Genomic DNA, 26,514 nt, shown 5'->3' with positions numbered 1-26,514 from the left:
AGCTTGAGGTACTATTAGAAGTACTGGGTGCAGGCAGGTCTAGGCCTGCCAATGACTAAAGATCCCGCCCTCAACTAAGGGGGTGGAACCACTAAGTGCAGGCTCCATTTGATTACAGGAAACAAAGGAGAACACAGGCACAGGAGTGAGGACAAAAGAGTCAGTGGACACTGCCCAGAGGAACTCTGCCTTGAGATGTGAGTGGAGAAGGGACCAAAAATAGCTCCCATAGTTGCAGAGCACCCCCTCAAGTTTCCTCCTCCTGGCGTGATGGATGATCATCTTGGCCAGTGCTAGGAAAAGAGATTGATGAGGAGGTCCCGTGACTCTGTGCGACCATGGATGGGGTGTGCACAGATCAGGAGGTGTGTGGAGAAGTGCAGCCGGAACCTCAGTAAGAGGTTCTGAAGGAGCCAAAAGAGGGCCTGTAACCTGACACACCCTACACAGAAGTGTGCCAGGGTCTCCCTCTCACTGTGGAAGGGCCAGGTGTCAGGAGTGTGTGAACACCCCTACAAACTTGAATCATCTTGATCTGATCACCACTGAAAGACTTTAGGGAAGGAGTTTGAAAACATTTTTCCTGGGTTACAGTATGTTTGTGAAATCCAGTTCCCTTTGTGACTCCCTTAACTAATGGGCCAAATTCTGACCTTTTAAACGTGTGTAATTCTGCTGAAATCAATAGGGTTGCAAGGATATAACTTTTCAAAAACAAAGACAAAAAGCACTCTTAAAAAAACATTAAAGAACAAAATAATTTTGAAGAGGTCTGTGACAGGTTGCCCTCCTTCTGGGGTACCACCTGATGTACTCGGACACCACTGAGCCCGCATGTTCCACCAGCCTTGGTTTCTTTACCCTGTCTTGCTAAGCCAGGCCCACAAGCCTCCTCTAGCACACACACAGGTAGGGACACATCCAGCTGCAGAAAGACACAGAAACTGAAATCAGTACTGCATGGGAAAGCTTTTAGCTAAGGAATTGTCCAGCACTCAAGTGCACTTCCCCTCTGGAGAGTAAACCCAAAATTGTATTGTCTTGCACTGCACAGAGAACTTTTTTCAGAGTAACAGCTGTGTTAGTCTGTATTTGCAAAAAGAAAAGGAGTACTTGTGGCACCTTAGAGACTAACCAATTAATTTGAGCATAAGCTTTCGTGAGCTACAGCTCACTTCATCGGATGCATACTGTGGAAGATACAGAAGATGTTTTTATACACACAGACCATGAAAAATGGGTGTTTATCACTACAAAAGGTTTTCTCTCCCCCCACCCCACTCTCCTGCTGGTAATAGCTTATCTAAAGTAACCACTCTCCTTACAATGTGTATGATAATCAAGGTGGGCCATTTCCAGCACAAATCCAGGTTTCATCTTCTGTATTTTCCACAGTATGCATCTGATTAAATGAGCTGTAGCTCACGAACGCTTATGCTCAAATAATAAGGAGAGTGATCACTTTAGATAAGCTATTACCAACAGGGGAGTGGGGTGGGGGGGGCGTGGGGGGGAGAAAACCTGGATTTGTGCTGGAAATGGCCCACCTTGATTATCATACACATTGTAAGGAGAGGTTTCAGAGTAACAGCCGTGTTAGTCTGTATTCACAAAAAGAAAAGGAGTACTTGTGGCACCTTAGAGACCTTATTTGAGCATAAGCTTTGTGCTGGAAATGGCCCACCTTGATTATCATACACATTGTAAGGAGCGTGATCACTTTAGATAAGCTATTACCAGCAGGAGTGTGGGGTGGGGGGAGAGAAAACCTTTTGTAGTGATAAACACCCATTTTTTCATGGTTTGTATGTATAAAAACATCTTCTGTATGTTCCACAGTATGCATCCGATGAAGTGAGCTGTAGCTCATGAAAGCTTATGCTCAAATAAATTGGTTAGTCTCTAAGGTGCCACAAGTACTCCTTTTCTTTTTGCACAGAGAACTGTACAGTGTAAGCTAATTGAAATTCTCCCTCTCCCTTAATGTGGAGAGATATGCACAGCTTTTTGCACCCCCCCCCCAGTTATGAATTACACAAACTGGGTTTAAAACAAAAAGAAGTTTATTAAGTACAAGAGGTAGATTTTAGGTTGTTATAAGGGATAGCCAACAGATCAAAGCAGATTACCTTAGTAAATAAACAAAAACTGCAAACTGAGTTTAACACACTAGATAAGTAGGATGTAAATTAGCAAATTCTCACTCTGAATGATAAACAGGCTGGCAGACTCTTAAGACACAAGTTGCTTTGGCTTTCCCAGGTTTTCATACCACAGGCTAAAGATCCTCACTTTCCACTTCAGTCCTTGCCCCTCAGGTGTTTCCAGGTGTGTTGTTGCAGGGAGAGTGAGGTTCCATGATGATGTCATTGTCCCACTTTTATATCTTCTTTCCACTTGCTGGAAAGCGCTTTTGCTGTGGTCTGGTTCAAACAGGTCCCAGTGTGTAGTGCTATCTCTGAGAGGTTTCTGTTGTACACAGTTCCTGGGGTAATCCTTGGGCTTGTGTGCATTTCCTCAATAAGCCATTAACATTGTTTGCCTTTTTACTTTGGGGACTGTTTCTGTGGCCTGCTGACTATGCTTGCTGGTCCCTAAGTGAACCACACTATACAGAATCTTGATTATTCTGGAGCCAGTTGCATGGAAAGTTTTACCCATACTGCTTAATTGCGCCCACTATTTTACTATCAAATATTTTCTCTGAGATTAGTATGTTGTGGACTTTAATCAGGAACTCCTTTCTGTTTGCCCTTTTGATTCATAATACCATGTATTTATAGATGAAATCTCTCTAAGAAATTGGGAGATTAATTGATTATCCTGATAGAATACTCTTTTGCAAATAAATCTGAGAATAATTTGGCCATTGAGTTTTTTCTGTTGATTGTTGGCTCAAAGTATCGAACAATGAGAGTTTTATAAGATTAAGGAAGGACTGTTGGATTGGGTTTTCAGGAACTGATCCAACCACCTTCTGTGAAATATTAACAGCCTTCACCTGGATTTGAGGGCATTTACCATATTTCATCATTGGGTTTTTAATAAGGAAAGAATTAACATACATATTAAATTATTGATAGACTGAAGTAACAGAGAGTTTCATTTCAATTGCTGGTATATTTCAAAGTATTATTATTTTTCTGTGTAGAAGCTTCTGTGGTTTGTTAAATATAGAATGTTTTAAAATATGCATTATACACCTGACAGACCAGAACAAATAGGCATTCCAGTCTATTGGATAAATACATATTCATAATTTTTCTAAAACACATTCTCTAGACAGTAGCCTGAGACAGCTGTTTCAAAGTAATTTTCTATTATGATGAGTGCTAATGCATTTTGGATAAATTCCTTAAGAACATTTAGGAACAAAACTTACTTTAGGAGGTAGATGTGTTTAAAAATTAAGTACCAAGGCAAAGGAAACTCAGGTACATATGTGGAGGAGATGCGTAAGGGAAAAGCAAAAAGTTCGTGGCTTTTTAAAATTCCCTTTGTTATAGCTGTACAAGATGCCCTATCGCAGTAATTACTCCTGCTCCTTTTGAGGTGGCGTAAAGAAGGAAATACACAGCATCCCTATTACAGAATAGGACTACTTGGTAGGCTCAGATTTTTGGCCCCAAAGGCAACATGGTACTTAAGCAAGGAGCCTAATTTTAAACTCTTAAGTTGGACGGTTAGCTATATGCTTAAATATCTTGCTGAATCAGGGCCTTATTTAACTTGTGTTTTGGAAACTCAAGAGTTAGTGCTATTCTGCTTATGGAAGAGGTGTAATGTACCCTCTCCAGCCACCTGAATACAATGGGTTGTCCTAATGCACAAATGATTGAGGTCTTGTGGACTGAATAGGACCCTTAGTTATTATTTAATCAAAAACAAGAGGAATGAGCTTGCACATTAGAAGCTTATTACATAAATCCAGAATTATCCTGGAATAGCATAGAGCTGGGTGATAATTAAAATGATTCAAAGAAATGGTTTCAAAACACCAATTACTTAATGGACATACACATCATGCAACAGCTTATGTAAGTTATAACAAAGTTGACACTCCAGACCACTGAAATACAATCCGCAATCAGATGTTGATCAGAAGAACGATGTTGTGTGATGTGATGAAAAAGAATGTTGTCTGGCAATTTCCCTGTTTTTTTTATAACAACATGAAATATATTCATCCACAGCCCATTAAAACTATGTGGTTAAATTCGTGCAACTCACTGGCTATTTAGCTGTAATTATGTGTTACTGGGTGAGAGACAGAAAAACTACTGCAAGCATGGCCTCCATGTAACAGATTAAAAGGTGATACTTATACAGCAAGTAATTATACTACATTTCATTCATATTTAAAATATACACTTGACTTAAAGGTTCTTTCTTCTTTAGAAGATCATTAATCTTACAGTGAACAAACTATCTAATTGTGGCCAAGTATTGTTAAAAGAGCATACTTAAAAGAAAATGGAGTAAATCAATGAAATACCTTTGCCTAATAAATCAATTTCCAGAGACAGAAGAATTCATATAGTCTATGTGATTCTAGGAGAAAGAACTTTACAACTGACAATGAAATATAGCTACCTCCCAGCAAAGATTGTGAGGAGAAATACACTTGCCCAGTGTCACACAGTAGGACAGTGGCAAACTGGGGAATAAAACAACAGTCTCCCGATTTCCAGTCTTGTATCCAATCCATGGGACTCCCACCCACATCTCTACATAAACCTCTACTATTAAGTCACTGGAATAATCGTGTTATACCACTAGTTTTATTTGTTTTACTTTCCTATATTGTACTCATAGCAAGTTTGTGTACATAGGAGCTGTACACTGTAATTCTACTTGATTTACTCAACATATTTATTTCTCTCTCTCTTTTAAAATGTGGTGCAGTAAAAGCAGGATTTTGAGAGATTTAGTGTATAAAAATATTCCTTTTTTAAAAACTGTCTTTTTTTCCCTGGGGACTTTAAGTGGATTTCGCTGTATAAAAAGAAGCATCATTATAAATGAGGAAACAAAAAAACAAACAAACCAGAAAAGATATATGGTACTGTATGTTTTACACATTCAGCGCTAGAGAAAACTGAGTTGTTTCCACAAGCTGTTCAGTTATTCGTGCAGTCTAAAAAAATATTTAAGGCTAAAAATGGTAGTTTCTGCAAATTAGGGACTGGAACAAGATTCATGAAGTCTGACATTCTCTAGGATATTATTTTTCTGTAGATAAGTGCATTATGAAATACAAAAGCACAAACATTTCATGTTATGTAAATCTAATGGCAAGCAGTCCTTTATGGCCCTGACACAAGTACCAGTTTCAAGAAACTCAATTTTGTCTGTATAAAACTCTTCCTTCGTGTTCTTCTTTTCCTTTAGGTTAATGAAAATGTCCACAGCTGAAGGAAAAGGTGAAATTCTTCCTCCAACTATTCAGAAAATAATGAAGGGATACAACAAGTACCTACGTCCATTTTTTGATAGTAAGTATATAAATTGTTTTGGACAAGTTTACGCCATAACACAGGCGCTGACTTTTGTTTTTGCTGGTGGGTGCTTTTGAGGAGGTGTGTGTGTGTTTGGGGGAGTGGGGCTCTGCCAGTTTTGGGGGGAGGCTATTTTTAGCATATTTATACACTTCTTTCATATTCTAGTTATTGAATGTGACTGTCCTTGGTAACTTTATTATTTCAATAATGATTAAATTGTTATGAACCACTAATTAATTGATAATTACATTAGCATGAATTACAGTATATTAACATCATTGTAATCTCCTACAAACTGTCTTCACTAGCATCCCAGTTTAAAGACATTAGGTATCTCACTGTAGCTTTCTCGATAACTGTCAGCAATCTTATTTACATCTAGTTCCCTGGTATGGTCTTGATGCTCGTTAAGGACAGCTACATTATTCAGTTGCACTTGTCTCATTGATGACTGGAGATGATTTTTAAGCATTCTGAAGCAGGAGAATGCGTGTTCTGCAGTTCAGCATGGTACAAGCACAGTGAGAAAGATATATAAATTTGAAGCAGTCTGAAAGCAGAGTGCTTTCATTTTGTATATATTTTTGTATATATAGTTAGGATTATATTTTGCCAATAGCATTACTTTGCATTTAACGCTGAATTTCATCTGCCATTTTGTTGCCAAGTCACCCAGTTTTGTGAGATCCTTTTGCAACATTTTGAGGTCAGCTTTGGACTTAATTATGTTGAGTAAATTTGTATCATCTGTAAATTTTGCCACCTTTTTCCAGATAATTTATGAACATGTTGAACAGCACTGATCCTAGTATGGGCCCCGGGGGGGAAGGGGGGCGCCGCTATTTACCTCTCTCCATTCTGAAAATGGACCATTTATTCCTAACCTTAGGGCTAGTCTACACTGGCAACATTAAAGTGCTGCCACAGCAGTGCTTTAACATGGCTTGTGTAGTTGCAGCAGTTGTGTAGTTGAGTTCTCTCCCAGTGCTCTAAAAAACCCACCTCCATGAGGGGCGTAGCTACCAGTGCTGGGAGTGTGGCTCCCAGCCCTGGGGCACTGTCTACACTGGCGCTTTACAGCGCTGAAACTTGCTGAGCTCAGGGGGGGTGTTTTTTCACACCCCTGAGCGAGAAAGTTGCAGTGCTGTAAAGTGCCAATGTAGACAAGCCCTGAGTTTCCTATCTTTTAACTGGAGTGCCTGGTAATGCTTTCAGGTTCCTGACAGGATCCTTAATTTAATTTAATTTAATGACAAGCCTTTTGTTATCTTAATCACTCTGCCTCTGTTTATAAACAAACTCCCTGTCCCAAAGGCAGAAGCTGTTAGCAGCAAAGAACTGATCACATTCCACACACAAGCTCTGTCTAGGGCGAGGGCGTGCCCTGTGAGCAGACCTCAGGTACAAAACTCAGGGGGGCCAGGAACCACTAAGTCTCGTGGGTGCTGAGCACCCCCTATTTTTTTTCCATGGGTGCTTGAGCCCCAGAGCACCCACGGAGTTGGCGCTTGTGCACGGTAACACAACACAGCATCTGAAAGACGTAGCCCAACTTTGAGAGCAGATCTCCTTATTCTCTGTACCTCTTTTTTTCCGGATTTGACAGTGGCACATTGATTTGCAGATGTATGCTGCCTATAATATCAGAATGTGACCAATAACGTAATGGCTTTCTTGAACCAAGGTGGGGTTTATGAAGACCAAACAATGATAAACAAGCCTTCCAATATTTCATTTATTTATATTAGACACCCACAGGTATTGGGTCATACTTTGACCATCAGTTAAAGTAATTATTTAAGCTGTGTATTTACATAAAACAATATAATATAATCTATGACTACTAGAATGTAGCATTAGACATGAGAAGAGCTTTACATCTCATTTTAATGATTCTCAAGCTGCTTATACAAAAGTGGAGACAAATATTGTTACTACTATTAATTGATAGCTCTTATCACCCAGGAAGTTAGATGCTTTAAATATGGAAATTGAAACATAAAAGTAAGGTCACAACAAACCAAATATTAAATAAGTGAATCTTGCATTTGTGTCCTAATGGTCACTGAACTTGATCTCTGACAGAGTTCTAAGGGAAGTTCATTCCAAAGCCCCCGCACCCTCACCAGACAAGAAGACCCAGATTCTCCCTTGCAATCAGGGCTGAATTTTGCTGTGCTGCAGGTACAAAACAGCTTGAAAGCCAGCTACCTGAGAATCCCCGTAGTCGGCTTCATTTGCATATTTCTAAAGGTTTCCAGTTGGTGAAGTTAAATATTAACCTTTTAAAATAAATTAAAAATAAATGCAATCATAAGTCAGTGCTAGTAGAAACATGTAACCAACATCAATTTTTGTTCTTAAATTGATAGAGTAACAGAAGAAAAGAGATTAGTATTAAAATGTAACCTTCTCTTGGGATTAGTGAGCTATGACTTTTTTACTCTTACTTTGGCCTAAGTGTAAATATATTTATTTCCTCATACACTCAGGTAAGATATACAGACAATAAAAAGTGATGAGGTTTCTTAGCATTGTGAAACCAACAGTAGCTTCTATAGACCCCCAGGATTACTGCCAACAGAAATGTTACTGCATCTATCAATATTCTCAACAGAAATCTCACTTCTGCCTCTGAACTTGGCACTGAGATTTATGGGGTCCTAGCTATAAACACACTTAGTAGCAACAACTATATATTAAACTTTTTTTTTTTAAAGCTCTGGTACATTGACTTGCATGGGATAGCTACAAATCTGAAGGCTTAATAATGGATCAGTTCTTTGCATGGATCAGCATGTATAAAATCTGTCCTCCTTGAATAACGTGCAAACTCTGAAACTGAAGTTCTTAAGTTTTAAAACATATGCAGGTCATGTATGGCATTGTAAAATAAATGAACAGAAGGGAAAGGAGGCACTAATTCTAAAGTTAGGCGTTCAGAAGCTTCCATTCTCTCTGACAAAATTATTTCCTTTTATGTAATCACTTAAAGTCATTGGCTAAAGAGGTTCTTAGATCATGCAATTATCTCCTAATGTCTGAACACATGTGGTGAGACTATTCGTCAGTTTACCAGCCAGAGCGTGTCAGACCACATGTAATTTTTAGAGCAATTTTATAAAATATGAATAGCCATTACTATATTGTATTTAAAAGTGCATAAAATACCTACATCTGTTTCTCTCTTTTATTCTAAAAGAGCCCCAAATGCTGACACAGCTGCTTTAAATGGTCATTTATGTAGTATGTTGGGGGAGACAGTCTTTTGCTAGCAAATAACAGACAATGTTAGTAAATGTGGAGTGCTAAGTACATTCCATCTAATTTAGGATAATACACAATGAGATAGGCTAATAGTGGTTACCATTAGGACTTCCGTTTTTAGGCATAATAATTGCTGGGGCCACTACATGTATATGTGGCTGGATCAGAGGAAAATGACTTTAGTTCTAGTCCGCTACTAGTACACATTTGTTAATGTGCTTTGGTTGAGTGAGACTCAGCACAGAGACAGACACAGAGCAATAGCAAAGCACTTCTGTTGAGGTCCAATACTAAAGCACCTCAGCAAAATCACTTTAGTTGAGATCTAACACATGAGCACATTTTAGCAATGGCTCTCAGCTACTGGAGTGTGGCCGGAGCTTCTTACCTCTCAGTTGTGTTATAGTAAGTCTGCTGAAGAGGTGGGGTGAGATCAAAGGAAATGCATTTTACAGGTGGCAATTTTTACAACAGGATTAATCATGATGGGAGAGAGAAGAAATTTAACAGGGAGTAATGTAGGTGACTGGCATTAGTGTTTTGGCACCATTTTTGTGAGAATAACATATGGGCAGCAGTGGCACCGAATGATGATTTTTAGTAAGGAAGTTATTGAAGCAGCATGGCTCTCTAATGTAGACACAGCCTACACTGACAAAGGCATTTTTTCTGTATATGTAGGAACACCACTTCCCTGAATAACATTAGCTACATCAACAGAAGCCCCCTTCTATTGATATAGGTGCATCTACACTGAGGGTTTTCCCGGCATAGCTTAGTGGGTTTTGTTGTTGTTGTTTTTCCCCACACTCCCGACCAATGTACTTATGCTGACTTACCTTTTAAGTGTAGACCAAGCCTAAAGTATAACAGACTTTACTCAGAGCTGCAACAATGTCCACAACCCCTAAATGCAGGGTTAAGCCACTGGATCAGTGTAGTCACATAAACCTCTTCTCGGGTCTTGTTGTTATGGGTACCTCAACTATTTTTTCTCGTTTAGTTGTTTAATAATTGTATACAGAAAATGACAAAGCGTTGACCAAATGCAAATGGATTTTTTGCTGTAAATGGGTGTAGCTTCACTGAAGTCAATGAAGCTATGCTGATTTATACCACCTGAGGATCTGGTCCTAAGTGCAACATATAGACCCACATGCATATGCACATAAGCATATATGTACACTGGCATGAGTCCAAAGTATGCCTGTACAATCCCTGAAATGCATGCAAGTATTTGTACATATGTATGTTGGATACGCATAAAAGTGTGCTTGCAAATTTGGAAATCTGGGCCATAATGCTGCTTACACTACTCAGGAGACTCTGCAGATTGTATAATTCATTTTATCAAGGAGTTCATAGATTTAATGAAATCATCTCTTGTTTTCATTAATTTTCTTATACAAACTGACATTGGAATGCAACACATAGTGTGCATATTCTTGTTTGTATCTGCTCTCCGTTTGATTTGCTATTAATTATACACTCAGTAAAGATGTTTACAGAAAAAATATGCTCCCAAAAGGGAATTAGTTTGTCATATGACTAGATAATCTTGTTTAGATGAGCTGACTGCTGGCATCAACAATGTTTAGAGTTTAGTATTAACTAGGTATAAAGGGATCTAGTAATATGATTTAATCTGGTGAAAAATGGGACAGATTTTGTCCTGAATTTTGAAACCCAATAGTTCAGAGATGTTCATATTTGAGGTTTTACTTCAGGCAGGACATGAAATTTCTTGGAGTGATACTAGTATGCAAGGATTACACCATCAAATAAAATTGACACTAAATTCTCTTTAATATTTAGCAAATGGATTTCTAACTCCTAAAAGAGAACATCATTTATTAACAGATTGGCATCAGACAGATACTGTGGATTCCCCATTGCTGTTGCCAAGAGGGAGAGACAAGTATCATTATAATTAATTAATGATACATTTTAAGGAGGCATAATTTCTTGTTTCAGCAAAGCCTCCATCTTTCCAGTTCCTTTACATGTTTCATTTATTCTGAGGTAGACAGATGACTGGAAATTATTTTCAATTAACAAAAAAACCAAGCTAGAATCACCATTGAAGAGACTATGAAGATATTTATTCTTGTGAATAGAGTGAACATTCTTCTCCAGCAATAGAAAAATGGTAATTTATCCCTCTTGTTTAGTGTAGTATCCATGTAGTTAATAGAGTCTAATCTCTCATAGCTTTTTGCAGATGTAAAATTGATCAAGAGGTTTTAGGTTTGTCTATATCAGATCTGTTTAAGTACATATCTACTCCTCTCATTTACTAGAGGTTTGTAGAATATTTAACACAACAGGGCACCAACCTTGTTCCTAAAAGGTGCTACTGTAATATCATTAATTTTTTTTATTATTAACAATAACGATAATGTTCACATTTCCTAACAATCCTATGGCAATGTCTTTCTTTTGCATCAGTTCATCGGTCAAGTCAGAATGAATTCAAAGGATGGAAGTGGGGTGATAATATTACTGAAAAATCAAATTCCCTAATGTAAAGTGACTCCTGAATGTATCTTACTTTTCATGTTTAATGACTGTGAACTCTCCTCTCTTTCCCCCCACTCCCTTCTGAGTTAATTTATGTATGTTTGTCTAGTTGGTTTAGATTGTAAACTTGTCAGGGCAGGGACCCTATCTCTTAATTTGTTGAATTTGCTTTGTAAACCACCATGTACATTGATTGCCTGGTATACAAACAAAGGTACACATAAATACAATATTTTTTCTTGAAGATTAGCCAATCAATTAGTTCACGTTTTCCCCAACAGGTGGTATTAGCATGTATTCAAATGACTGATCAAGACTTTTAAGTAGGCTAGCTAACAGATGGCACTATGATGCAATCAAAAAGGTAGGCTGCCACCTACATCAGGTCATTCTTGCTGGACTGTCCGGTGGTAAACTGACTTCTTGACAACCCTTGAATTTATACTCACAACATCCCTGTGAGGTATTGAAGTATTATCTCCATTTTTACAGATGAGGAATTGAGGAACAGAGTGACTTGCCTGAGGTCCAACAGGATGTCTATGACAGAGCAGGGAATTTAACTAGGGTCTCCCAAGTTCTAGGCTTGTGCCCTAACAAGAAAATTATCCTTTCCCAAGTACATAATGGCTATCTCCAGATGAAAAAGAAAAAACCCATGTTTAACGGCACTCTCAACCTTAAAACCGTATTTTTTGTGAAAATATCATTTTCTTTAGCTTTGTAACTAACTAGTAGACACTTTACTAAAGTCTTTGTCAGCTGGTAAACATGCTCCAACATAGTGACTTTGGGTAAAATTTTCATTAACTTTCAATGAGACACACTCCTAATAGGGGGATTTCCAAAAGCACCTACCTCCTATTAAAAGTCAATAGGAGTTAGGCATCTAATCTGCTTAGGCACTTTTGAAAGTCCTGTGCTAAATGCTTTTGAAAATGGGCCTTAGGCTCCCAAATCACATTGGGGCTTTTGAAAGTTTTAACCTTCATACCTGTCTGCATGATTTTTCTTGTAGTTCTTAAAGGAACTGGACACCAAAAAGTCAAATTAGTATGTTTCCCAGACCTTAAGAAAAGCTCTGTGTAAGCTCAAACACTTGCCTTTCTCACCAACAGAATATCGGTCCAATAAAATATATTACTTCACCCACATTGTCTTTCTGATAGCCTGGGACCAACATGATTACAACAACACTTTAAATTACCACTGTCTTGTGTGAATCTGAATATTTTTTTTCTAATTATTAGGGCTGTCAAGCGATTAAAAAATTAATTGTGATTAATCCCATGATTAAAAAAAAATTAATGACAAACTTACAAATGTAGAATTATGTACAAAAAATAGCTGCATTCAAAAATAAAGCAATATAAAACTTTAGAGCCTAGAAAGTCCATTCAGGCCTACTTCTCGTACAGCCAATCGCTCAGACAAACAAGTTTGTTTACATTTGCAGGAGATAATGCTTCCCATTTCTTGTTTACAATGTCATCTGAAAGTGAAAACTGGTGTTCGTATGGCACTGATATAGCTGGCATCACAATATATTTACATGCCAGATATGCTAAAGATTCATATGTCCCTTCATGCTTCAACCACCATTCCAGAGGTGCTGATAATGATGTTAATATCCATACTGATAATGATCCAAAGCATTGCAGACTGATGCACATTCATTTTCATCATCTGAGTCAGATGCCACCAGCAGAAGTTTGATTTTCTTTTTTGGTGGTTCGGGTTTTGTAGTTTCCGCATCAGAGTGTTGCGTTTTTAAGATTTCTGAACGCATGCTCCACATTTCGTCCCTCTCAGATTTTGGAAGGCACATCAGATTCTTAAACCTTGGGTCGAGTGCTGTAGCTATCTTTACCAGCATTGGTACCTTCTTTGCATTTTGTCAAATCTGCAGTGAAAGTTTTCTTAAAATGACCATGTGCTGGGTCATCATCCGGGTCTGCTATAACATGAAATATATGGCAGAATGTGGATAAAACATCAGGAAACACAATTGTCCCCCAGGAGTTCAGTCATAAATTTAATTAATACATTTTTTTTAACAAGTATTGTCAGCATGGAAGCATGTCCTCTGGAATGGTGGCCGAAGCATGAAGAGGCATATGATTGTTTGGCATATCTGGTATGTAAATACCTTGCAATGCCAGTTACAAAAGTGCCATGCAAATGCCTCTTCTCACTTTTAGGTGACATTGTAAATAAGAAGCAGACAATGGCTGAACAAGACTGAGTGGCTGAGTGAACTTGTAGGCTCTAGAGCAGAGGTGGGCAAACTGTGGCCCACGGGACCATCCTGCCTGGCCCTTGAGCTTCTGGCTGGGGAGGCTAGCCCCCGGCCCCTCCCCTGCTGTCCCCGCACCCCCACAGCCTCAGCTCACCATGCCACCAGCACTCTAGGTGGTGGGGGTGTGAGCTCCTGCTGGCCAGCGTGGCAGCATGGCTGGCTCTGGCCAGGCAGTGCGGCTGCCAGTCCTGGTGCTAAGAGCAGCTTGATAAGGGGGCGGGGAGTGGAGGGGTTGGATAAGGGGCAGAGGGTCCCAGGGGGCAGACGGGGAACAGGGGGTGGTTGGATAGGTGTGGGAGTCCCGGGAGGCCTGTCAGGGGGCAGGGGTGTGGATAGGAGTCGGGGCAGTCAGGAGACAGGGAGCAAGGGGGGTTGGATAGGGGGTGGGTTCCCAGTGGGGCAGTTAGGGGCGGGGGGTCCTGGGAGGAGGAGGTCAGGGGACAAGGAGCAATGGGGGTTGGATGGGTCGGATGTTCTGAGGGGGGCAGTCAGGAGGCAGGGGGAAGATGGGGACGGATAGGGGGCAGGGGCCAGGCAGTTTGGGGAGGCAAAGCCTTCCCTACCCAGCCCTCCATACGGTTTTGGAACCCCGATGTGGCCCTCAGGCCAAAAAGTTTGCCCACCGCTGCTCTAAAGTTTTACATTGTTTTGTTTTTGAATGCAGTTATGTAACAAAAAAAGTCTACATTTGTAAATTGCACTTTCAGGATAAAGAGATTGCACTACAGTAGTTCTATGAGGGGAATTGAAAAATACTATTTCTTTTATCATTTTTACAGTGCAAATATTTGTAATAAAAATAATAATATAAAGTGAGCAGTGTATGCCTTGTATTTTGTGTTGTAATAGAAATAAATATTTGAAAATGTAGAAAAACATCCAAAAATATTTAATACATTTCATTTGGTATTCTATTGTTTAATGGTGCAATTAAAACTTCAATTAATCATGATTAATTTTTTAATTGTAATTAATTTTTTGAGTTAATCGTGTGAATTAACTGCAATTAATTGACAGCCCTACTAATTATGCTAATTTGTTTGAGTAATGCAGTGTTTTTTTAAAAATAATTGTATGTTTCCTATTTAACATGCAGTAAATTCACACTCTTACACCCCTCTTCTCCTCTAGTCACCAGTATTCCAGACAGATATTAGCCCCAAACCGCATGCCCACTCTCCAATTCAACTTGATACAGGCCTGTGTGTCCCCCAAACTCTCAAATTCGGGGTAAAAGTTGGGACTCCCACATCTCTGTGTTGAAGTTAGCCACAGTCTAAACTAGGATGACTATTTTATCCCCTCTTCCTACAAAGATGTGTTCTTAAAAATATTTGTAGGCTGGAATAGTCTCACTCTCAAAGTTTTTTTATAAATCTATTCTAAGTGAGGGGAGTTTCAAAACTTTCTGTTTAGTTCATCATCGTCTGATTTCCTCTTTTCACTTCCTCTTGTCTGTCCTCTTTCCAAAGAAAATCCAAATATGCAACTTATTTACATTATTATAAAGTAGATATAAACTTAAGGCATCCGCTCCCTCAGAATTGTTTCTTTCTCTTCATTTGTCGCCACAATCCAATTAGTGTTCTTGGGCTAGAGAGCAACACTATCTACATGTAGATGTCAATAACATGTAATGTTCCTCAATTAGAAACTCTTTAGAGAGAATTCTATTGTGCATTAAATGTTCTAAGTTCTCTAGTATACACAATCCTGAAGCTTTCAAAGTGCTTATTCGCTCTGCCTTTGGCTAGTAAAAGTTTTATACATGAGCAATAACTATTGTTTCCGTGTGGACAATTATTTTTATTGCATAATTCTCATCCTCTGTTCAAAGTACGAATGGCTAATCACAGTAATAATCAGTTTACATTTATATTTCTGGATCTTGCATTTTATGCAAAAAATGACAAATCAAATGCAGCAAAGGTTAATGACTGTTACTGACAAATCTGGCTTTATTAGTGTAGCGTGCCTGGGGTTGGACCAGAGAAAGGAAGCATGGAGTGCTAAGAGACAAGCAGAGATTCCTTGAGCCATCCTGCCTGCTCAGTGCAACAATGTACTCTGCAGTGCTCCTTGCTGCTCTACAAGGATCAGTGTGAATTTCCCCATAATGCAGTGACAATAGCAGGAAGAGGCTAGGGGGCCCAGAGGCCTGCTCCTTTATGTCCATAGAACATGGAGTACACCATTAGCCAAGAACACCCCTCCACCCCCACTCCTAGCTTTCAAGAGAGCACCAGGTTCATATTCTGTGCTGGTTATGTACATATACCTTAGAAGCAGGGGGAATAGGGAGAAGCACCAAGTGCCCTCATCTTTTTTTTTGTCAACAAGCAAACCTATGCAAAGCAGGGCAGAATTTTGCCCTAAAAATTAGATGAGGTTAAAATGTCTGTCCCGTCTGCAAATATAGAATTACATCAGGGTAAATGCAATCCCACCAAACAAGATGCCTGTATTGCTGAAGCATGGTGTGTGCACTATATCATCATAACAACATCATGGTTGGATGTATCAGCTGAAACAATGGCCATAATTAGAGCTTTTACAAAATTGCCCTGAGGAATACATTTTTAACACAGTTGTTGAAAGTTAGATTCAAAAATAACAATGCATGTTAACTAGATTTTTGCGCAAATCACCACAGTAAGACACTCACTCTCTTTGGCATTTCTTTGCTATATTTACCACATTTTATCCAGAGGCTATGAATAGATTCCCAGCAATAGCTATTGCAGTAATAAAGAACAGAATATATGACTTTACTGACGTAAATTATTTTGAGCTGTGGTTGTACATATATTTGCTAATGCTGCTTGCAAAGCACCTAAGAATTTGCCATATCAGATCAGTCCAGCATCCCATTTAATCCAATGTCCTGTCTCAGATAGTGCTAGTAGAAGATGCTTCAGAAGAAAGTTAGAGGAACTCTTTAGTGGATAATTATGGAATAACTTCCGTGTAGACATTTTGTATAACCTCTGTCAGTTATTTTCTAAGGACTGATGATTTATAGCCTCCCTCCCCAAACACAAAACATTCTATATGTAACTGTGAATATTCTCATCAATATAAATATCCATTTCTTATTTTATTCCTACAAAGCTCTTAATCTCAATGATACCTTGTGGCAATGAGTCCCACACATAAATTATATTTTCTACAAAAATATCTGCTTATATCAGTTGGAAATTTGCTGTCAATATAATTGAATAATTCCTATGTATCCTTTCTCATAATGCAAAAACAAGGAATGCATAATTTATCCTCTTTATACCATTCATTATTTTGTATAATTCTAACATGTCCCCTCTTATTCATTCTGTTTCTAAATGAAACAGTATTATTCTTTTCAATCTTTCTTTATAAGGAAATATTTCCATGCCTCTGTTCACTTTCACTCTTCCCACCCTGAACCCCCTTATTTCTGCTCTACCTTTTTTGAGAAAGACTGACCAGAATTTAACACAGCATTCCAGCTGAAGTTACAGGATTGATTTATATAATAGTATCATATTATTTCCAGTATTAACATCTATCCCATTCCTTATTCACCATAGCAATTTGGTTGGTGTTGTTGTGTTAGAATACCACTACACATTGAATAGGAATTCCTTCCAGTGGGCATCACTTTGTGTTTGTCAACACTGAATTTAATCTGCCATCATTCTGCCCATTCACTCATTGTTGTTAAATCAATTGAAACGTCTGATGTTTTGAGTCTTAACTAATCTGAATAATTGTGTGTCATCTGCAAATTTACTGTTCCACCTTTTAACCCTTTCCCAGATCATTACTAAATATAATAAACACTGGTCCTAATATGGAACCTTGACACATACTACAGTTAACCTTTTACCGCGTTGAAAATGGACAAATTATGTGTATTCTTTTTTCCCGTTTTTTTCCTTGTTTACAATTCATAATAGTTCTTTCCATATCACCTCACGAGTACTTAGTTTCTTTGGTAGCTTCTTGTGGGGGGACTTTGTCAAAATCTTTTTGAAAATCCAAATTATGTCAACCCATTCATCTTAGTCGACTCTTTTGTTGACATTCTCAGAGAACTTTAATAATTTAGAGTCACAGTTCTCTTCTACAGAAGCTGTGCTGGTTTGTCCCAATCATGTTATTCACCTAGCTGTTTTATAATTCTGTTTTTAATTTGTTTAGCCAATTCACCTGGTACTAGAGTAAATCTTACTGGTCTGTAATTTCCAGGATCATCCTAGCACCTTTTTAAAAACAGGTTCAACATTTTCTGCCATCTTGAACAACAGCCAATTTTAACTAGCAATGGCATATTTTTACAGGAGGCTCAGCCCTTTCATTCTTAAGTTCCTTCACAACTCTTGGATGTGTGCCATCCTGTCATAGTAACTTGGGTTTTTTTGGTTTTTTTGAATTTATCAGTTTGTTCCATTACTCTTTTTTTTTATGTCTCAGACTCTGTTAGTACCTCATCTTTATCACCAGAAAACAGTAGGTCCATGGTAAGTATCCTACTAATATCCTCTATGGTATACACTGAGGCAAGCAAATCAATTAGCTTTTTCTGCAATATCCATACCGCCTTAATGGCTTCCTTTACATCCTGGTAGCCAACAGACCTACAGATTCTCTTGCATGTTTCCCACTTCTGATGTATTTAAAGAATTACTTGTTTATTTTATATCTTAGGGCTATTACTCTTCAAAATTCCTCTTCACACACCCAATTTTCATTTTATATTTTACCGGAATAGTTGATATTCTTTCAGTTTGCCTCCTTAGTCTTCACTTGCCATGATGATGTGAACTTATGGCATCTGCAAACACAGACAGTGCAAGATAGCTTATGCTATTCTGGATGTGTTAGTATACATTTGTCCAGAGGGTATCAAAGGGATTGTGTTTGCACTGTTTCGGCTAACTCTATGATCATTAACAAATTTATGTTCTTGCACAATATGGTACAAAATTGAAACTAGGGATGGGCAAACATAATTATGTCATTAAATAAGAATAAATTATATTTTTAAAAAGTATCCTTCATGATTGTGTTAAATATAAAAATAATAAATTATTAAAACAAAACATTACTTTGGGGGATTGGAGGTTTTTAAGAACTGGTTCGATAAACATGTGCCAGGGATGGTCTCAATATACTTACTCCTGCCTCAGCAAGGGGAGTGGGCTAAATTAACTCTTGAGGCCCCTTCCAACCGTACATTTCTATGATATTATAAGCCTTTCAGGATAGAAGGAGTGCTTTGTATCATAAGGGTTTGATGTACAAAATAGCTGTTAAAAGATAGGTCTTTATTTCCTGTCCTTCACCATTGAAGAGGAAGTGGTCTGTGCTGTAGACTACAAGGTTGTGGATTTAGACCCAGCTATTAACCCATTTAGGGATGGATCCTGGAGTAATTCCAGATTGCAAATCATAGCATTTATGAGTGAATTTGGATGTTGTGCTAATATTGTTTTTACTATTGCATTTTTAGTGTTTGTGGTTGGGTTTATGGGCTCAGCCCTTTAAGAACAGAATGTGACTGACAGAGTCTGTTTGTCCTCACTGCAGTTAGCTCAAGTGATGTAAACTTGAATTAACTTCTGTTGAATTAGCTTGACCACACTGTGAAAAGCAATTAAACTGCAGAGTGATTGGATCAGCAGCACAGGGTAGCTGTGTCCTACTGTATTACTAGCTTAAGCGTCAGCATTGGTTGAATTTCAGCCCATGCCCCCGGATGTTAACATAGGTGTGGGTTTGTGATGTGGGAGCTGGAACTGAGGTTTACCAAACTTATCATCAAACTTCCATTAGATGGAACATCTAATCCCTGCAGAGGTAAGCAGGATTCAAATGAGTGACCTACAGGTGAAAGGCTTTATAGCTTATTAGCAACACCCTGAGACAGCCAGTCCGAATAAATGCTAATGTTACACATTCGAGAACTACGCTAATTTCAGTAGGCACTGCTGCATCCTGGATGGAAAGGGATTGAATTTCATGAAAGTCCAGGTTTTGAAGAAGCAGCAAAGACAACTCAGTTGCCAGATCCCATAACTAGACTTTGCAGATTCTGGTTTGTATAAATGACCATGCAGGGTTTGTTCAATGTTAATAATGCAATCCATTTTCATGACAATTTACAGGAGAAAAGAATGGGAAATGGTATAAACATGAACTGAACAATTCTTGTGGCAAATTTTACATAGTAAAAACTTACCCTCTTCCTGGCTTATTATGAGTTGAAGATGATGGAAGTTACTGTAGAAACCAGGAAGATAAGACATCAGTGATGTATCTGAGAACTCTTCAATCAAGTAATTTCTTCCAAAATTTGCTTAGATCCTCAAAAATTTAGTTTGAGTAGTGGAACAATGCCTCCACCCCTAAATATAGTGTACAATGTATAGGGAAACATAATGTTACACTGATAGACCAGTGAGCTACTTTAAACTGGAGCATTTGTATTAAATTTTTTGACAGAATCCCAAGCTAACCACCGCTGGAGTGTCTTCCAAGAGCACCAAACTTGGCCATGATCATACTCTATTCAACAGAGCTACATTTCCTCTAACCTCTTCAGCAGAGTTCCAGCTCTTAAAAGTAAAGGATACTGGAAAATAGAACCCTGCCATTCCATCCAGATCTTACTCCAAGAAAACATTTTACAATTATACTAACATACATACATACATACATACATATATATATATATATAGTAACTTCAAGTGCTACACAAAAAATGTGATACTCTGTGGGACTGCTTCTGGACCCCATATGTCACTCTGATAGCGTACACGAGATATTAATGCACTGCAAAGAGCTGAAGGAGCAGCATAGGGCCACTGTAAACTAGATACATTTTATCTAAACCTTCCCTTATTGCTAGATGAAATATGCTCTACGTCTCATAATTACTTTTAAAAAGTTGTGCATATATTCAATGTTGGTTTCCTAGTAGGTGCTCTCTTTTTTAATCATTATGCACACATATAGCCAGGACAACTGTGTACTATGATCTCATGGGAGCCCTTCACAATCCTGAATACTTCAGTTCACAACTGGCCATCCTCTCTCCACACTATGTAAATGTAGACTCCTTTGGGGCATCAGAAGCCTAGCCCTACAAGCATCACTATGAAACAATGACAATACTGTATCTCTTTCTGTCTAACTAATATATTTCTAAGTTGCTTAATCACATTGCTATATAAGGGTTCTTGATGTGCAGGCTCTCGCTAAAGCTGTAGTATTTTTAGGGGAAGAATGGAATGCCCAACTAGCTTTCTACCGTAATTATTCACAACTACACAAATGATTCATTGCTAAAGATCAAAAAGCAATTAGTGATGTCAAGATACAGTGACACCAAACAGACAGTAATCTCTTAAATAGACACTGTATAAGGTAGCTCATATAGCCCATCTGTAGATTAAGCATGTGACAGACCCAGAAGCAACTCCATAGCTGACTGACATCTGAGGAACCAGCTGCTGTAACAGGAAGAATTCTTTCCATGGCTGTGCATCTGGATGTAAAAGGGTGTGATGTACAGTGGGAACAGTACCCTCAGCACCTTATTGCATCATGTATTCCCTACAGCTTTCATTACAATTAAAAAAGCCTAACATTTGATAAAGCTTTGGAAATAAATATCTAAAGAACAAAAGTTGTTATCTAAATGTATTAAATCATGGTATCATTAAATAATTAAAATATTGATATTGAAATTGTACTGTTGGTTTAATTTATTTTCATTGAAAATAGCTGCCCTGCTAAACATCAACTTCAATTAAAATGGAAGTTACTATAATTTTGTAGTCTATTGTAAATGATGAAAACTGAATATTTAAATACAATTAATTTAAACAATATTCTGATCTTCAATTTTTTTCAGATGGTCCTGTCTCAGTAGGAATGAGTATGGATATAGCAAGCATTGATACAATATCAGAAATAAACATGGTATAGTAGCTTTGTAATATTTTTTATCTTATCTAAGTTAATGCCTGTTGTTTTACAGACCCCAGTAGTGTACTTTTCAGATGGCTTTCCTTCTTGTTCAACAGACTCCATGCCTTGGATATTAGGAAATGGAGCCTTATATTTAAAGGACATGCAGTAGTTACCTTATGATAAGATTGTGTCTTCTGTAAGTACAAGTGCAAATCATGTCCCCCATAGATCATCATCAGTTAGGGGTGGGGGTGTTCATGTTGGGCAAGGGGGCTGTGTGGCACGGCATGGGCCCGCCCCTGAGGGGAAGGGGCATGCTGGCAGCACAGGGCCGGGCAGGCCAGTGTGCATCTGGCAACTTCCAGTTTGTAAATAGTGCCCTTGCACTGGGCTGGACAAGTGGGGCCACCCCTGCCATGCCATGCCCCATTGACCCTGGCTGGCCCCTCGCTCTGGGGACTGACCTCCCCTCACCATGCTCCATTGCCTCCATGGGGGCCCACAAATATGTTTGGAAACGTTAATCCGGCCCTGCAAATAGATGTTTGTAGTATTTACATAAATTACCCTGAAGACCATAGATTTACAAAGGCAGCTATGTCAGCAGAGAGTTTGGCCCACAATGTTTGCTATAAGAGTCTGTTCAGTCATAAGGAACTAATTCCATTAGAGACAATACTTATTCATGATGTCATCCTCACACCAAATGACAAGAATTCTCAAATGCTGGAGAATTTAACAGCAAGCAAGCTACTAAAACTACCTACTTTAATTCCAATAATTAAGAATTAGAATTGCAGAGTTACAGTCTGTTTTGAGTGACCCATAGCTCTGTTTCCATGCATTTAGGAGAGGAGAAAAAGGACAAAATTTCTGTCAAATTACTTGTGAAAAACAGAAGAATAATGGTTTGTTCATTGTGACATCTTGTGTATCTCCCTTCAGGATTACACAGCTACCATATTTCTTAGACAACGATGGACTGATGAACGACTTTGTTTTGAGGGTAATAAGAGTTTAAGCTTAGATGGTCGTCTTGTAGAAATGCTTTGGATACCAGACACCTTCATAGTAGACTCAAAGAAATCTTTCCTTCATGATATCACTGTTGAAAATCGTCTAATAAGAATATATCCCAATGGAACAGTCCTTTATGCCATACGGTATGTATACTTTATAAGCCATATTTATACATAAATTCTATTTACATTTTAAATAATTCAGATTTAGCATGATTTGCTCTTAATCTGGTCCCAGTTTAGAAATTTTTCTGCTTGTAGACATCTACTATATATATATTTTTGTAGTTCTATATAAATGCAGGTATTGTCTGGCTATACTGAAAGAAGGACAGGAGATATTTGACATGGGTTTAATCAGGCTGCAACTTTATTATTAGATGTCTGGGACTACCTGGCAAATAAAAGTATACAGTGCAGGTAACATGCTTATTCTATGTAATTACCAAGAGGGCTTTTACCAGCTCCGCCTCTTTTTCCATCTAGGTCAGGAGTCACTAGGGGTCACCAAATGAAATTAATAGGCAGCAGGTTTAAAACAAACAAAAGGAAGTATTTTTTTCACACAACGCACAGTCAATCTGTGGAACTCCTTGCCAGAGGATGTTGTGAAGGCCAAGACTATAACAGGGTTCAAAAAAGAACTAGATAAATTTATGGAGGTAGGTCCATCAATGGCTGTTAGCCATTGTTAGCAGCAATGGTGTCCCTAGCCTCTGTTTCTCAGAAGCTGGGAATGGGCAACAAGGGATGGATCACTTGATGATTACCTGTTCTGTTCATTTCCTCCTGCGCATTGGCCACTGTCTGAAGACAGGATACTGGGCTAGATGGATCTTTGGTCTCACCCAGTATGGCCGTTCTTATGTCCCTCCAGGAAATCCATTGCTGGGACCTGACCATACTCATGGGGCTTCCACCAGCTCCCCATCTTTTTCCATCCAGGTCCTTCCAGCAAATCCATTGCCTGGGACCTTACCATCTACCCTCCTGCCCCCCATAGGAGGGTAAAGGTGGGATAGAATGGGGAATTGACTCTCTGCCTTACCAATCATAGGAGTCCCCAACAACCCCCCATTCATTCCTTTAATGAACACCTCTTTTTAAGTCCTTTTTTAGTCACTGTATACCTTCCCTATGGAGTATCTGTACTGGACATCTGCCACAAGGAGGTGCCAGCAATTAATTTGCCTGCTTCCCCCGCAAACCCAGTCGCATTCCCAGACATGTCTCACTGCTCTCTTTTATATCAGCCAAAACAAATGAGCTCTAAAGCTTTAGAGAGGAATCCCATCCTCCCTGAATAATTTGGTGCCCCACTATGCCCAAATTGCGGAACCTTTTATGATCCTAAGGGATTTGGCCACCCCCCCCGTTAGCATCTGTCGTGCCTTGTCCACCCGGGTGGCATTCCTCGGCTCCCAGACAAACCCTGTGTTAATGCATGTCTGACAACACAGATGTGCATCAAGTCCTTTCTTGTTCTGGGCTATAATTGAACCCCTTTTTCACATTCCCAAATAGTATTTTCCAAGGTGTGCCATATCATGTTGGTGACTGCTGACTGGCCTCTATGGCACACAGCAGTGGCATCAGCTGGTCCAATAACATGCTTCTTCTTCCATGCCAACATAGGTTCACCCCATCACTGGACCCTGGTTGCCAACCAGCCTGCTCCATGTAAAAGGGAGGCTTTGGGCACAGAGATACCCCTTTTAAAACCTGCATTCCCAGGGGATGAGTCAGCAACCACACTGACCCTTTTGCAGCCGTTTTCATCTCTTCCCACACGACCATAAAGCACTGTTCCCTTCATTTGGCCAGTCAGCCAAATATTACTCCCCTCCACAGCATACAGGTGCAGGGCAGTCATTGGTACCCGCCACTTGTAGATATTAATATCAATATAAATTCTTTGACATTGTAGGGGCCTTTGATGCACCTTGGTCCCTCCTGTTCTCTGCCAGTGGTGCACAATAGCTTTGCCTCCTGTGGATTATAGTACTTTGGTCTAATTTCAGTTGATGGAATTAGTGCATGGGTGGCTCGGTGGTGTTGGTGACCTGTGTTATACAGGAGATCAGCCTATATGATCTGATGGTCACTTCTGGCCTCTAACTCTGATTCTATGAAAATAAAAGCCAATGCAATTAACATATTAACTAACTGATTTCTAAGTAGATCAGCTTGCTTAGATGTAGAGACTAAATTCAGCAATTAGACCTTGGGCAACTCCAATCATTGCACATTACAAATGATCACAGGATATGGCCCATTACTATTAGTTGTTGTTATTTTGCTATAGCTACTTACAAAGCTGAGGTTTACATAACAAGTGCGAGATATTTTATTGAACCTAAACTCAATTGTTCCTTGTTTACATAAAGCATCAGTTACCTTCTCCTAGGAATATGTATTGCCCACAAATATTAGTTGAAGAAAGTAGGATAACCCATTTCTAATTATAGTACATACAATATTATGTATAGTTAATAACCATCTGCTTTTGGTTTTTAAAGGATAACTGCAACTGTTGCATGTAGTATGGATTTGACCAAATACCCTATGGACAAGCAGACATGCACCTTGCAACTGGAAAGCTGTAAGAGACTTTTTTACTGCTACTTTTATATAGTTAGGACAATATTTGTGATCTATTTTAAGAGCTGCTAGATAATGTATAACATTATGAAAGAGGGCTGGGATTTACAAAGAAGACTAGTGAGAATTGGGTGACCAACTGCTACTGAATTTCAGTGGGATTTGGGTACCTCTCAAGTTTAGGATAATTTGAAAGTCCAGCCCCAGAACACTGAAACACTACGGGCTTGTCATCACTATTGGCTAAATCAGCGCCGCTGTGATCAATGCAGTGGCGTCGATTTAGCAGGCCTGGTGAAAATGTGATAAGTTGATGGGAGAGGAAATACTTGTGGATTTTTTTTTCAGTATTTTCCCATTTTTACCACTTCATTTCTGCAGAACAGCAGCACATCCCATATTCATTTTGCAAATGATGCTATGGGTAATTTCCATCAAGCAGATGCTGTATAGTTTAATATTATGTTGCCATTTAAGGGCTTTATCCTGCAAGGCTCACTCACACAAGACTCACACTAAAGTCAGTGGAAGTGCTGTGGAGGCCACAATCAGAATTACTAGTTAGCAGTGATATTTTTTCTTAAAATAAATAAATAAATAAATAAAAAATAAAAAGAGAGAGAGAGAACATATTGTTAAGTCAAAAACAGAATGATGTAATTACATCATCGACATTGCCTAATGAGTCGTTCAGCAGTTTCTGTACTTCCCTCAGGAACTTAAAATATATTTGACAAGGGGAAAAATAGAGGAGTTCCCTGTCTAATTGAAAACTCAGAGTTTTAGAATGATTCCATCTGTTATTTTAGACAACCCACAAGTATCCCCTAACTAAAGGGAAAACACGGTAATATAATCTAAACTGCTCCCATTCCATTCTTCTTTAGTTTCTCAAAAAATAGCCAAGAACACACATTGGAGAATGAAAAGGATTATTAACAGCCTTTAGCAGTGGCAGTCACTTTTTTGTTAAGAGCACTTTAGCAATTTTTTTTTTTTTTTTGGTTACAGTTCAGTGGTGTTAGTTTTCCTATTGGATAAGCAACACTGACTTGCAGAAGAATAATATTTTACTTCTCCAGATACTGTTCACTTGTAAATATGGTTGCTGGGTATTATACACATATATAACATTTACAATATAAAGCAAATATTTGAACTAAAATAAAAGGTTAGGAATTTTTTTGGTTAAACTATTATAAATATAAATACTTATATAATCATTATCTTGTAGTGTTATTTGAGTACATTGCTACAGTGGCTTATGTAATGAAACACCCTACCTTCATTTGTAATGTTGCTATTTAATTATAATTATAAGAGCTGATTGAAAAATGGTAACAAAAATATC

At 38.6% G+C, this 26,514-nt stretch overlaps 1 protein-coding gene across 1 annotated transcript in view; it reads left to right on the top strand.

Moving 5' to 3' along the window:
* Positions 1-338: 338 nt before the first annotated feature.
* Positions 339-26,514, top strand: part of LOC144268203 (gamma-aminobutyric acid receptor subunit pi-like) — a 43,792-nt gene continuing 17,616 nt past the window's right edge. Inside the window, exons 1-5 of the mRNA XM_077822855.1 lie at positions 339-394; positions 5,392-5,495; positions 21,485-21,552; positions 22,489-22,706; positions 25,082-25,164. Coding sequence (XP_077678981.1) covers positions 339-394; positions 5,392-5,495; positions 21,485-21,552; positions 22,489-22,706; positions 25,082-25,164 — 529 coding nt within the window. The remainder of the gene's footprint in view (positions 395-5,391; positions 5,496-21,484; positions 21,553-22,488; positions 22,707-25,081; positions 25,165-26,514) is intronic.

Source organism: Eretmochelys imbricata, chromosome 7 (assembly GCF_965152235.1).
Source record: "Eretmochelys imbricata isolate rEreImb1 chromosome 7, rEreImb1.hap1, whole genome shotgun sequence".
Classification (NCBI taxonomy): domain Eukaryota; kingdom Metazoa; phylum Chordata; order Testudines; family Cheloniidae; genus Eretmochelys; species Eretmochelys imbricata.
Note: the sequence above shows the minus strand (reverse complement) of the source record. Positions and strands in the feature narration are given on the sequence as shown.